General features: G+C 44.0%; 1 protein-coding gene across 8 annotated transcripts in view; it reads right to left on the bottom strand.

Moving 5' to 3' along the window:
• The window catches only part of macf1a (microtubule actin crosslinking factor 1a), a 233,685-nt gene that overhangs the window by 21,534 nt on the left and 198,184 nt on the right, over window positions 1–13,967 (bottom strand). For 7 of the 8 annotated variants that reach the window (XM_080863451.1, XM_080863454.1, XM_080863452.1 and 4 more), the window contains 12 exons: window positions 10,550–10,711; window positions 9,394–9,564; window positions 8,101–8,267; window positions 6,710–6,869; window positions 5,957–6,283; window positions 4,901–4,985; window positions 4,092–4,318; window positions 2,963–3,169; window positions 2,646–2,873; window positions 2,309–2,527; window positions 2,016–2,219; window positions 101–326 (listed from right to left, as the gene is read on the bottom strand). In XM_080863451.1, coding sequence (XP_080719577.1) covers window positions 101–326; window positions 2,016–2,219; window positions 2,309–2,527; window positions 2,646–2,873; window positions 2,963–3,169; window positions 4,092–4,318; window positions 4,901–4,985; window positions 5,957–6,283; window positions 6,710–6,869; window positions 8,101–8,267; window positions 9,394–9,564; window positions 10,550–10,711 — 2,383 coding nt within the window. The remainder of the gene's footprint in view (window positions 1–100; window positions 327–2,015; window positions 2,220–2,308; window positions 2,528–2,645; window positions 2,874–2,962; window positions 3,170–4,091; window positions 4,319–4,900; window positions 4,986–5,956; window positions 6,284–6,709; window positions 6,870–8,100; window positions 8,268–9,393; window positions 9,565–10,549; window positions 10,712–13,967) is intronic. The other variant, XM_080863457.1, reaches the window with a different exon arrangement.

Genomic DNA, 13,967 nt, shown 5'->3' with positions numbered 1-13,967 from the left:
GAATATGCGACAAATACAACTTTGTGACCTGCCTGCTTCTTTTATGTCTACACATTGTGAAGCTGTCACTGACAGACAGCTTCATCCTCGAGTCACTCACCCTGAGCAGCAGGGTCGTCATGAGCCGCTCGGCCGATGAGCTCCTCGCCGCGGGCGCAGAGGGCGGAGAAGCTTGGCAGCAGTTTGTCCAGCTCTAGTCCCTGGGCTCGGTGCTCTGCCAGCTGCTCCCTGATCTTCTCCACCTCTGCAGCCACGGGGGGAGGCTGCCGAAGCCGCTGCACCGCCCCCTCCAGAGTCTCCAACAGTGGGTCCATCTTGTCGTGAAACTGAGGGCATAAGGAGACGTGTAAGAGGACGTTTTGACGGAGGAGAGAATTTGATAGAGTTCGATAGCTGGGCGACATGTTGAAAGCGGGAAAATACTGAGATATCGCGTAGGTGGGCAGCCATCTGTGGCAGACTGCTCAAACTTTTTTTTAATTATAATTTTTATTATAATTTCATTTCAGATTTCAAGAGAAAATGTAATAAAATATCACTTCTTCACTTTCAACAAGCCAGCCAGGTTATGTAACTATGACAACGCGGGACTCAAACCTACCACACAAAAGGGAACTATAAATGTAGCAGACGTGTTACAGAAGAAAGAACTCGTGGTTCAGCTCCTAAGAGGATAATCTTTCTAGAGGGAAATCAAACTGCTTGATTATGACAAAACAAATCTCATCTAACCACGAGGAGAGCGCTACATGATACAGAAGGACCTCTAGGACTTGAATCAAGCCTGGTGTAGACGCTTTATTCAAGCTTGCAATCATAAACCAAAGGGACCGATCTGATTCAATGTTTTGGTCACTCAGGGTGAGAAACAACATGATTCTTATGAATGTTTCAATCAATAAAACTGTAGCTGACACAAATCAATTCAAGTTAATTTTCCAGTGAATAAACGATTACTTTCAATACTGAACTTTAATCATTTATTTAAAAAAAAATCGATAACAGCTTTCATCCTGCAAATGTGAAATAAAAAGAAAGCCCAATGATTAGCACTTGATTTGTGAAAGTTTTATTGCTTTAGTATTGATTCATTTTTTGTTATTTGATCCAATCATGTGGCCCAAACACACCCTGAGTGTCGGTTTCATGTCAGTCAGGGGTCTTACCTCTACCAGCTGGGTGATTGCAGTGAGCAGTGACCGTGGAGAAAATGGTGGTGAGGGGCAACACGCACAGCACATCCACAATGAACAAGGGATGGAGGAAGGGATGGGGGTTGCAAGGATGAGAGGTGAACATAAGGTTAAGGATTAAAGAGGGAGAGACGAGGTGGTGTAGTTTGGAGTGAGGGATGAGAAGAAAGTGGTGGACAGTGCGGGTGGAGGGAGAGAGGGGAGCCACATGTGGATTGGTTTGAAGAGGGTGGAGAAACAATGCAATGAGTTAAATCAGAGTCATGCAAACGGTACAAACTGATACATCGAGGGCAGCAACACCCGTGATTCAGTGATGTCTCGTGAAATGAAATGCAAAGAAAAAGTTAAACGTCTGTAAAGAAGATTACTTGATAAGAAGATGAAATATGGCACAAAAAATTATGTTTTGCTATGAACGTATGATGAAACACAGTTACATGAGGCCACTTTGGCTAAACAACAAAAAAAATTCAAAATCTGAAAACGACTAAAATAAAATGTAGCTTTTACTGCACGTGTAAGTAAATGTAAATGTATCTCCATCAAATCGTGTATCATCTAGTGTAGAGCAGGCATTAGACACAAAAACACACTTGCATACATCTCATGCTGTTATCATGTCAGACGTACTCATTTAGTTGTGGGCTGCAGACACTGCATTAAAGCTCTAAACAGACCTGGGCTCAAAAGCACTTCTTTTATCTGTGCTGACGGCCACACTGGTGTAGCTACACAAATTTGGCACAGTTTACTAAAATTATTAGACCCAGGTCTGCAGCTGAGGCAAAAATGTCCAAACATTTAGTTTATCCTCCCTACCTGTGCAGACTGGGACACCGCCTCATCTAGTACTGTAGCACGACCTTTGACCTCCTCTTTGATGGCCTGGTACCGTTTCTCGGCATCTGCGTAGCGCTGCGTCACACTCGCACCCTCCTGCAGGCTGAGCTCGGCCAGCTGAGGTCCGATTTTCAGCAGCTTGTCGATGTGTGGCTTGTGTTCTGCTATGGACTCCCTGAGCAGCTGGAGAGGAAATTAAAAACACGGATAGTGAGCATTTATTTTAATCAGAAAAGCACAACCAGGTTATGATATTCAAGGTCTTCGCTTACTCTCATCTGGTCCTGCTGCAGCCGGAGAGCATCTGTGTCAATAGCTGGTGGTGGAAGCTGGGCGATGAGGGTCTCAGTTTCACCCAGCCACGGCTCCAGTTCCTCGCAGGTTTCCCAGAACCGAGCCACAAGAACCTGGGCCTGCTCCAGAGCTGAGAACCGCTCGCTGTGGCTCTGACTCACTGCATCATAACGAGCGCTCAAAGAGCCCGTCTTGAGCTGAGGAAGAGGATGACGATTCAGATATAAGAGATTATTTCTGTTGCACTTCTTGAAGGTTCTCACTTTCCTTCCCGTTCACTCAATACGCCCAGAACTGTGTCTGTGAGCATCTTACCATGAGTGCATCCTTCTGAGCATCACTGCATGCTTCTAAGATGTCGTCTCTGGTGCTGAGGAGCTGATCTACTGTGTCTTTGTGTCGGATGATGTCAATGTTGAACGCCCTCTGCACTTGCAGTTGGGCCACGGTCACGTCAGGCTCCAGACTCAGCGGCCCCAGAGATGCCAGTTTGCGCTCCGTCTCCCCAACCCAGGCCAGCTCTGCATCCACAGCCTCTTCATACTGAAGGGAGGAGTTAGCGTTCAGCCATTTTAACCAATCAAAGTAAAAAATAGAATGAAAATTTAGACTTATTAAACTACTTGCAGTACCTGCTGCGACCTCTGGATGGCAGCTTGTACCAGTTGAACCCGCTGAGTGATGGTTTCATCAGACTGTCGGTAGCGCTGGTTGGCGTCTGCGACGAGGCGGTCCAGGCCTTCCCGGGCTCGCCAAGGCACTAAATCCAGCAGAGCGCTGCCCACCTCGTTCACTGTATCCAACACCAGACGCTTCTCTGCTGACACTTTCTTCAACTCCTGCAACAGTGAAACTTTTAGTTTTATAGAGCACAATCTGCGAAAAAGCAGAAATATTTCCTATATCAATTCTTTAATATGACCACATGCATCAACGTAAAGCTGAAATAAACTTGTCTAAATGGCATCGAGTGTATCATCTGTTTTTTTTCTGCTGCTTGAGTCAAAATGAGAACACCGAAAATGTCACCGAAGAGTGAAAAAACTGGAACAAATTAAATGGCAATAATCCTTTCAATAGCTTTTACAAACTGTTATGGAGCTCCCAGAAATCAATGTTTCTATGGTAACTCAGCTGTGGGTAGGTTGAGATTGGAAAGGCTGAAAATGTCATTATAGACGGGAGTTAAATGAGCTTTTCAGACATTTTGTACAATTTCTTTATTATGAAAATGTTAAAAAATGATCTTTAAAAGCTGTAAAATGTGGTTGACTGAGCAGCGCACTGGTTACTAAAAAGCGCAAAAGCTGATCGTGTAGTAAAAAAAGATGACGATGCTTCATCGTAGCCTGTTTTAAAGCAGATTCTGGAGAAACTGAAAATCAGTGTGCACATAAGAATGCCTGCAACTGATGCATGCAGTGTTACAGCGATACTCCAAACACAAATTTTTGACCCACTCGCTTATTGGCAGAGGAACAAATACACGAGGAACCTGTGATTCTCGTGTGAAAAACTGGAGCACAAACATTAGATCATCGTGTCTAAATATTTAACTTAAGAAATCCAGTTAAGCTGCCTTTAATCCCTTCTGCGGTCTTCATGTTTGCACACGATTATTTTTGTGTTATTTTGGCTAAATGGAAACAGTTTACAACATCCATAAAAACACAATTAACAAAAAAGAAAAATGCTGCCGTTTAAATCTGAAAGTCTGTTTTTAAAAGAATAAGAATCGTAACTACACCCGACTCCTCCCACCTTTTGTCTCTCCTGGTAGGCGGGTGAGGCGTCGGGCTCAACAGTGTTAAGCTCCGTCTCCACACCGTCCAGCCACTGGTTGAGGTCGTCGTGGGCGCTGGCGAATCGCGTGGACAGCTGCAGGGCCTGCTCCAGGGTACGGAGGGCTTTACTGCTGCCGGCCGTCATCTCGGCGTAGCGAGACTTGATGCCGTCGAGCTTCTCCTGGATCAGGAGGACCTCCTCACCTGCAGGACAACGCAGAGGTCAGGTAACTGGGTTCAACCAGGATACGTCAACAAACCATGTGCAGAGTGTATAAAAATATGATCTCCTTCATTCCAGCCGAGCATATTATCTCTGCAGAATCTTTAGTGAGGCACACAAACTTGTTCAATCTAAAAAAAAATATCGATATATTCTGTAAAATCTCACAGGATCCTCAGTTTGACAGCCTGGCGCTCCTTTTATGGCCACAACATTTGTCTAACGGCCTAAATATGACAATAAAAACACAAAATGCAGTCATGGGTAGACCAACAATCAACTCACTAAAGGGGAAACAGTCAGCATGGCTAATATCAAGATATACCAAGATAAACAAAAACCAGATGTTACAGTCTGGTTCACTGCTGATCAAAAAATATGTGGTTTGGATGCGAGTCTCTCCCCAAGCCTGGACTTTCTGCATCCGTAAAAAACACTGATTTAAGAGTTTCTTTATCCTTTGGCAGATTTAATGCACAACCCGACACCAGACCAACACTTTTAAGTACAAGCCGAAAAAGGAAGAAACTCCTGAGAAGATTCACAAAGACGTGAGCGATCACCTGTGGTCTGTTTGAGTAGAGCTTGTCCATTCTTGATGGCCTGGTCCACGGTTTTCTTCCTGCTCAAGATCTCTTCATTCAGAGCCTGAGGGAATAAAAGGAGTGAAAATGAACACTAACTGTTTTATTTTTGCAGCCAAAGACTTACTGGAAAAATGTAAGAAATAAAACAGCATCCAAGTTTTATTATACTCACTGAAACTCTGTTTATAATGTTTATTACACTTGATTTAAATGGGTTTAGCTCTGTTTCAGGCTTCTCGGTCCTTAAAGGAGACCTATTATGGTTAGGATCTGTCATATATGTACTGTTACAGTGATGGACGCTCATATTATAAATGACCTAAGAGGTCAATGTAGTCCTTCAAACTCTAAACCAGGGGTGTCAAACATAAGGCTCAGGGGCCAGAATCGGCTCAAAAACTGGAAAACATGAAGTAGTTAATCAATTTTAAACTTTTAACTTTATTTGCATAGGTTTTGCAGCTTTTCCTCATTGACACAACACCAAAGTAGGTAAATAATGGATAAACATGAAATGAAATTAAAATAATTAAATGTTTAATTAAACGTTTTGACACTGATAGAAGGGCAGCTGCACTGGTCTGACCCACTTAAGCTCTAAACGCTCCATTTCAGACAGTCACAGAGTGAGACTGTCCTTAACATCGTCACATGTGAACACTACTATTCACCCGACCCGCCTGCTTGAAACCTTTTGTTTGTGAGGGGCAGCGAGTAAGATGAAATGTGGCTTAAAGGGAGAGGAGTGGATATGAGGTCTTTTATAGCGGATGAACTGAGGGGCTACACCAGGGCTCAGTACGGGATAAATAAAGATTATTTTAAACTGTCAATTACACAAAGCTACTCTGGCAGAGTCCAATAATAAACATGTGGAGCTGGAAGTGTTTAACGCCCATGACACAAACTGTTATCTTACTGAAGGGATCTTATATTTGTGCAGCTCTCTCAGAGACAGAGTTACTAAGTTCTTGAGTTTTGAGGAGATGAAGCGCTTCTAGTGACACTCAGCGTGTGTTCATCAAGTCGTACCAGAGTGTGTTTGTGCTGCTCGGCCAGCACCTGGGGCCGATAGCTCTGTACAGAGACCTGAGCCAGTCTCTGAGCCACCTCCGCCAGCCAGTTCAGCACCTCTACCTCGTCCTCCCCAAACAGCTGAGCGTTGGCCAGTGCCTGCTCCAGCAGGCCCGCCCGCCTGGAGCACCAATCAGCAAGCTCTGAGTGACCAGACCTCACCGATCCCACACGTTCGCTTAACCAATCGCGATCAGCCGCGCAGCTGAGCGGGCTCAGCGATTGGCTCAGCGACTCGAGGTGGTCAACCTCTGCTTCCCGGGAAGACACGTCATCTTGGAGCGCCTGGGAAGTGAAGGTGTGCGTGTGTGTGTGTGTGTGTGTGTGCGAGAGAGAGAGTGTTTTTGAAGTGAAGGGAAGTGAACAAAGAAAAGAAAAACACAAAGAACATGGATAAAAACTTAAAATATGAGCATGCAGATGATAAAATCATAACCGACAAACATCAATGGATGACTGAATGACTTAAAGAGAAAAAACTTGACACCACTGAAATAAAAACCAATAAAAGGAAACTCGTAGGAGGTCATGTTTTGATTGTAAATTAGTGCTTTGTGGTTCTAGGATGATTTTCATCAATGAAGATCGCCGACTCTGCTCGTCCGGATGGATGCGTCGTCTTTTCCCTCGACACACGGGGAATGAAAATCTATAAAATCTAAATGCAAGTCAGCGTCTTACCCTAATCGGGTCTCTGAGGGCAAACGGTACCTTGTGTTTGACGATCTGCTGGGTGATCTTTGCCGTCTGGGTTCCCATAGGCTCAGCAGAGCTTAGGCGTCTCTCCGTGGTGCTCAGCCATTCCCCGAGTGGCTCGAGGGCTTCGTGGAACTGAAGAGCCAAAACCTGCAGCTCCTCCAACTGCCTTTGTCTGAGAGACGAGAGGGGAGGAGGTGAGAAAACTCCATGATGAAGAGGAGGAGGAGCGGCAGGAGGAGAGGGGTCTCTTTATTGCTTTCACAGTTTGTTTTTTGTGTCACTGACAGATTGGGTCTTGGATGTTTGTCATAAAGTGGTTATATCTTTGTTTATTAAATGTTTCTCATAAATAATTCAGCTTAAAAGTATTTCATGAAAAGATAAAACAGATTACTGTAGCTTGACTGAGGCAGAGGGAGGATTTGCAAAGTGGTAAGAAAACACGACTTTTGTGCGCAGATAAGTGAGAGTCATTGCCAAGAAAAGCTTATCGCGTGTTTGTACAGAAAGCAACACTGTGTGTGTGTGTGTGTGTGTGTGTGTGTGTGTGTGTGTGTGTGTGTGTGTGTGTGTGTGTGTGTGTGTGTGTGTTCAGGAAAGACGCTGTAATAAACTCCAGAGACATGTCAGAGATTCTTCTATCATCTGCTACAGCTTGCAGCCGGGCATGAATGTGTAGTAACATTATACATTATGACTCCTCTACTTTTCACGAGCAGACACATCAGAGGTATCAAACCTCTTAGCTGTGCTTTGTGTGTTGTGTATTTATGTGTATCATTTCCCTGGTGAACAAAAGAACCTCTAAAATTACACCACAGGAACCAAAAGTTATGATTCCAACATTTCTTCAGGGACAGAGGCGTTCGATGGAGCCACACAGAGATAACATGATGTTGAGGTAGACTTAAGTCACAACGTTACACGCAGCAAGGAACATCTTAACTCATAAATCATCTCTGCTGCGTTTTTCTTTAAAAAAGGATAAAGATTTAGACTTTAGCACTGACGACGCTGAAGGGGACTAAAAACAGAAAACACCATCAGAGCTTGGACCTGGGTTCTTCTCACAGAACCTGGTACAGTAGCTCTCAGGTATTTTGTAGGTGCAAAGCAAAGCAGACCCACATCTGCATGTTTTTATGTGGACTAATCAGAGCACTGTGTTGAAGATATGTGGACAACTCTAGAAAACGAGTATTAAACTATTGAAAACTGCTGCCAGTGTTTGTGCTTCTTGCATACTTTTCTGTTCAGCAAATCAGCGCTGGATTTAAGCGTATCGTCACCCAAATCAGGATACGCAGATCTGGCTTTTCAGAAGACCGCATGAGAGCGTCTTTCTGTCACCAGCAAAGACTGTAAATCCCACTTTGGGCCACCTTAGCTGTGAGGGGCTTTACCTGCCGCTGGCCTTGTCCAGCAGGTCAGACCATCTCTCTGCTAGACTCTGCAGCTGGGTCTGGATCTTCTCTCGGTCCTGAGAGTCTGCTGTGGCTGCAATCCTCTCTCCTTCAGCCTGGATCATGTCCACTGTCGGTCTGCGGTCATCTAACAATCTCTGGAGGAGCTGAAGGACAGGAACACACACTTAGCGAAGTTTGGAGTATGAACGAAATAACAGACCGCATTTCAACAGCAGTGGAGTCTGGAAATGGATCATAAAGTTAAGTAACACCTGATTAAAACAAAAACTGAACACAATAATGAAGTTGGCTTTAAAGCTTACGCATTAGAAGTCATCTGTTTATCTGCTCAATAACACTACCTAATTAAATTTGATAGTAATTACATTTCTGTCAACACGCTCTCATTTTCAAATCAGAACGTGAAAGCTAATCCGTCCATGTTTGTCAAAGGGCGGCGTGACTAAAATCAGAAAATATGCCTCAACAAAGCATGCAAGTCTGTGCTAATGTGTCTGAGGCGTGAAAGGAGTGAAGGGAATCAGAGAAAGTCTCCTTTTTTAATAAAATCAATTTGTCTGATAGTGCAGGTTGGCCGATATCTTTTCCATCTAAACTGTTAAACATTAACAAAGGCTGTTGTCACCTTTGATCGGACTGTTTGCACATTAAGAAACGACGTCTCTCATTGTTAATTCCTTCCTGCTTAGATATCAGCCCCACTCTCCCTGCTTTGAACCTCTGCTGACAGCTCGGCTTCAGAACGCACCCCCCCCTGCAGGTGACGTGACTCTCCGTCACGGAGGTAAACACATGTGATTGATCGCTGGCTGAGACTACGGCCCCATATGTGCACAAACACAGGAAATGTATGTAGGATAAACAAGGGAAGGAGTCTGACTGTGTCTCTGAAAACAATACAACTCCACCATGTGTGCACATATGTGTGTGTGTGTGTGTTTTTATGCCAGTCTCGCTGGCAGACAGTCAGCTGGGGCCGTTTGGATGCCAGTCAGACGGACCATTGACCGAGTGTACATGTGTTTGTGTGCATGCGCTCGTCATTCAAATAACTTTTTGAGGTTGTTTGAGGATGAAGGACACTGAGGACATCTGAATAGCATAAATAATGCTGCTTTAAATCTGTGAAATTTAAAATCAGAGCAGACGCGGAATGAAAGCCTCACTTATGACCTAAAGCAACTCACTGATGCTGCTGAGTGTTGTGCTGCTTTACTTTACACTGAAACTGTTCTTCATGTTTTCCCTCCTCTCTCATCCCTCTCGTACCTTTTGCTCTTGGATCTGGGCCTTGACCACGCGGTACTCGGCCGATGGAGGCTTCTGATTCGCTACCAGCTCCTCTGTGTCGCTCAGCCAGCTGAGCAACGGCTCCAGAGCATCCTGGAATTTCCCACAATGCAGCAGGGCCTCCTGCAGCTGGGCGATCCGCTCTGCCACCTGAGGACAGCAGAGATGATTGTGAATAGGGAAACAAAAGTGATTCGTAGGTTTAATAGAGTCAAGAGGTTATATCTTGGGATAAAGAAAGAGCCAATAAGCTCCAAAGGAAGTCAATCCCTAAAGACTTTCATGTACTTATGCAGAATTAAAGAGAAGAAATAGTCATGTTAACAGCTTGGCACTTAACTAACAGATTTAAAGAATAGTGAGGCTTATGACGAGTTTACTTAATACAGACTCGTCCACTTGTCAGGTGGATTCTGAGTAAACTGCTAGCTGGTACCCTTCAACTCAGATATCTGGAGCCATGAACTGGACTGCATGTTTGTTTCTTGGTGCCTTTTGGAGCATTTTGAATCAAATTCACTCTAAAAACAGTTTTCACTGCTGTGTGGTTATTTATAGAAACACACAGTGCATGAAGTGAGAAATTCTTTTAACATCTTTGTCACCAGTTTGCACAGAATGTGGAGGCAGCTTTCTAACAAAGCTTCATTCACTTCACCCTCTCGGCAAACTATGATAACACCTGGCTCCAAAAAACCCCAAACAGCCCTGCTGAAAATGCTAAACTTAAGAAATCAAAAGAAAATCTGTGACTGTCTACATCCACCTTTTACATATACGGGTAAATATATATAGAGAAGTATAACAACAAGCTGCCACTGCAGCTACAGTAAAAGGCTGAACTCAAAATGTGATTTAAAAAAAAGGACAACGTTATAACTCTTAATTTTCTTAGTCTTTGATGTGATGCAGAAGACAGTGAAAATTAAACATCTTTGCTGAGATAATGAAAAACACACAGGAGTCGAGACCAGTACAGATGCACCAGTGAGCTTTAAGTATTTGGTTTTACCTTTAAACCATCTCCAAGGCTGAGTGCTTACAGTGCTTACGCTGCTGATTTTGGCCTATTATCTGTTTTCCCTGCCTGATCCTGATGGTTTTGACCATCACTGGATCTTTTCTAGAGCCGTACCCGCTTGTTGAGTGAGTTCCATTGGAGGTTGGTGGTCTCCAGGTCGTGCTCCAGCGCCTGGGTGTCGGTGTGTTTGGCGGCGCTCTGGATGAGACCCTGACCCACTGCGTTGACGTGCTGCAGCTTTGGCTGAATGCTGTCTACCTGCTCTCTCTCCACAGCCTGAGAGGAGAAGGAAGAGAAAGAAAGGGGTTTGTCACTGACTGTTTGACTGACTTACTCCATCCATGAATTATTAAAAAAGAAAAGAAAAAATGCAGAAGGAAAGAAAGAGTTTCAACTGTTTATTTAAACACACAGTTCAGCAGCAGTCTGCAGCCAAAAATACACCACATACTCAATCTGCACGACAACAATTGGAAGTGAACCGTCCCACTTTATGTGCCTACATATAGAAGTGGATATACTGGATAGAGAGGAGTGGGAGACAGGAAGGGAACTGGAAAAACGAGGGTGGAGGGAGGAGGAGAAAAAAAGGAGGGGTGAGGGGGGGATTACGAGGATTAGAGGTTTAGACGAGTAACAGGATGGCTGGAAAAGGCTGAGTTGACAACACACACACACAAACCGTACCGTATGGGTGCACACAGCCCTCACTCGCTCACACCCCCAAATCCACACACAAACAGGCAGGCAGACCTACACCAACACACGTTTATAAAACATACACACACAACTTTGCCTGTCTGGCCACATTAATCACGCATGCACGTCACAGTGGAGGGCTGGAGCCATCTTGTGATGACAATAGAAGCAGCCATCCGACGCTAAAGACAACCAGACTTGACTTCCCAGGCCGAAAAAGACTGAGCGATAGCCAATAAGTCAGTCTCCCTCTCTCAGAGTAAAACTGTGTCACGGCTGTAAGCAAACACATTCTGCAGCGGTGACGGGTCCCGTTTGGCTCACCGATGGAAAACTGCAAAGCTCTCCAGCAGCTAAGGTGTCAGTAGTAAACTGAGCGGTATTAATCTGCAAGTTATTTATCTCGAACTTGGGAAAAATAAAATATATTAGATTTTTGAAACCGTATATTGACAATCTAATATTATTACTCGTGGTAACTGTGATGGGCGTTTTTCATATCCTACATTTCTTTCAAAGGCCCCACAAAAACATCACATGACAAACCTGTGTGACTTGACTATAATTTCCACATTTCAGAATCTGGAGTTCTTCCCAGACCTATAAATTCTTGTTCCTGTTTGGTTTATTAATGCTGTTTTTCTAGAGGGGTAAACAGTTTTCACTGCAGCCTTACTGTGAAGAAAAATAGCCCCAAACCACGACCTAATGCAATAAAATGTCAGGACAAAAAGAATGACATTCTGCTAAATTCCAGTAAACCATCCTGTTATATCCAACAATTTGCCAAATCCGCAAGACAAGGTTGAAAATTTCACAGTATTCCACCAACTTTCTGACCAGTGGGAACGCTGCAAACCACCACAAAGGAAATCTTCTTGGCTGCCTCTGGGATGAAATCCCATCAAATGGGAATCCATGACAGTAATGCCGGGCTGAGGGGCGGGGAGGAGGGGGCTGTCGTGAAAACATTTGAGAAGTCCTGACATTTAGAATCGGTCCAAAAAGGGAGAATTAGGTCTGGTGGTGGTGGTTTGTGATGCTACTGCAGCCAAACCCCAATGGCCACACAAAGAGACACACACACACACAATAACCAGATGTGCACATCCAGGCCACACATACACAAGACTGTGGTAAATCCAATGCCTGAGGGAAAATAGCTGGTGTTAAACACTGAGGAGAGGGGGGCTCACTTAAAGCGAGTGAGAGGAGAAAATGGGAAAATAAAGGTTTGGGTTTCAGGGAAATGCCACCACAGATTGGGAGCATTCACAGCTGAAAGTGTTACCAAAGTAATAATGTAATACTGTGTTAGATAAATGGGTCATTATTTTCACTATGAAATGTTAGATATGTTGTGTTTTTGTAAAATTGTAAGATGCAAAACAATCCTGCATTCATCGATTTAAAGTCAGGTGACAGTGAACAGGTGAAAGGTCAGAAAACTGAACTTTCCACAGATTTCTATTCAAAGTTTTTCTATTAGATTCACTAAGAATAATCAAAGGTTATCTTCAGATATCCGCATTCTGCTAAGTAATGTTTTTTTAACGTGATAAAATGTGGAACTAAAGAGTGAATTTTCTTCAGGCTTTTAAATTTATGATGAAAAATAAATCTCGAGAAGAAGAATTACCATTCAGGACATGATTTGTTGAAGTCTAAAGCTTTGAAATCCTTACACCCGGATTTATGATGTGCTGGAGACATTTACAGACTCGCTGTTGTAGCTGGACTGGAAGTTGTTGAGCTGCAGTTGGTCATAATCAAAGGCTTTACAGGTTTCTGCTCATCTGGTTTATATATGGCATCAAACTACAAGTCGTCCATGCCAGCACGCACGTGTGCGTTTGTGCGTGTACTTCCATATCTGTGTGTTTATAGGATTCTTTTTTGTGCAGAAGTGCTAATCAGTGTGTGTAATTATGTGTGTGTGTGCACGAAATGACTAAGTGTTCTACAGGTATTAGTCGCTGTGCATGATTAAATATGAATGAGCCGTTTTTGTGTGTGTGTATTCCCGTCCAGTTTGGACACAGCTGTGTTGCGGCGATGGGCGTCATAGCTGCTTGGAACAGGAAGTCTGTCGGCCAGAACAACAATGACTTTAACCATGACCTGCTCCACCCTTCGCCTTATCCTGACGTGTGTGTGTTTGAGATAGAGGAGAGCAGAAAAGGAAAAAACAGGGAAAGTCCGCCCATTCATCACCTACACACACGCACGCATGCACAGAGATGTATATAAAAACGTTATAGGTTGTGTGCGCTTGCATTTCTGTCTGCTCTCCCTCCTTTTTCTTTCTTTTCTTTCTGCCTCTACTTCAGCCGCCCTGCTCGCTCTCTTTCTCGCCAGCTCTGAGTAGCTGAATCTACTAAACCAGAGCTCTGGAAAATGTCCCACATACTTGTCATTCTTCTCTACCTCAGCCAGCAATGCAGCAAAAAAATAAGAATTAAAAATGCACCCAAACTCTCCGACTGATCTTACTTAGCTTTACTGCCATACTCAACCTTTCTCCTCACGTCATGTCATCATTCATCTTTCTACCTCCTCTCATCTTCCTCTCGTTCTCCCCGCCATAGCCGCCTCCTCCTCCCGTCTCCCATACTTCCCCTTCTTCCTACTCAAACTCTCCATCTGGACTGCAAACCCACACTGGCTTTCTCACTTCAGCCGCAGTTCAGCATGGACAGGCGATACAAAACACTGGGATGAAGGCGGATCTGAGTAAAGCTGGAGAAGGTTGTGAGGTGTTGATACAGGAGGCTAAATAAAGCTCCGTTTGCAGTATCTCAACAGTTTAAAGAGCTGGTGAAATGCTTAGAAA

Source organism: Rhamphochromis sp. 'chilingali' (genome assembly GCF_963969265.1).
Source record: "Rhamphochromis sp. 'chilingali' genome assembly, chromosome: 17".
NCBI classification, from domain to species: Eukaryota; Metazoa; Chordata; class Actinopteri; order Cichliformes; family Cichlidae; genus Rhamphochromis; species Rhamphochromis sp. 'chilingali'.
This window is presented reverse-complemented; position numbering and strand designations above follow the sequence as displayed.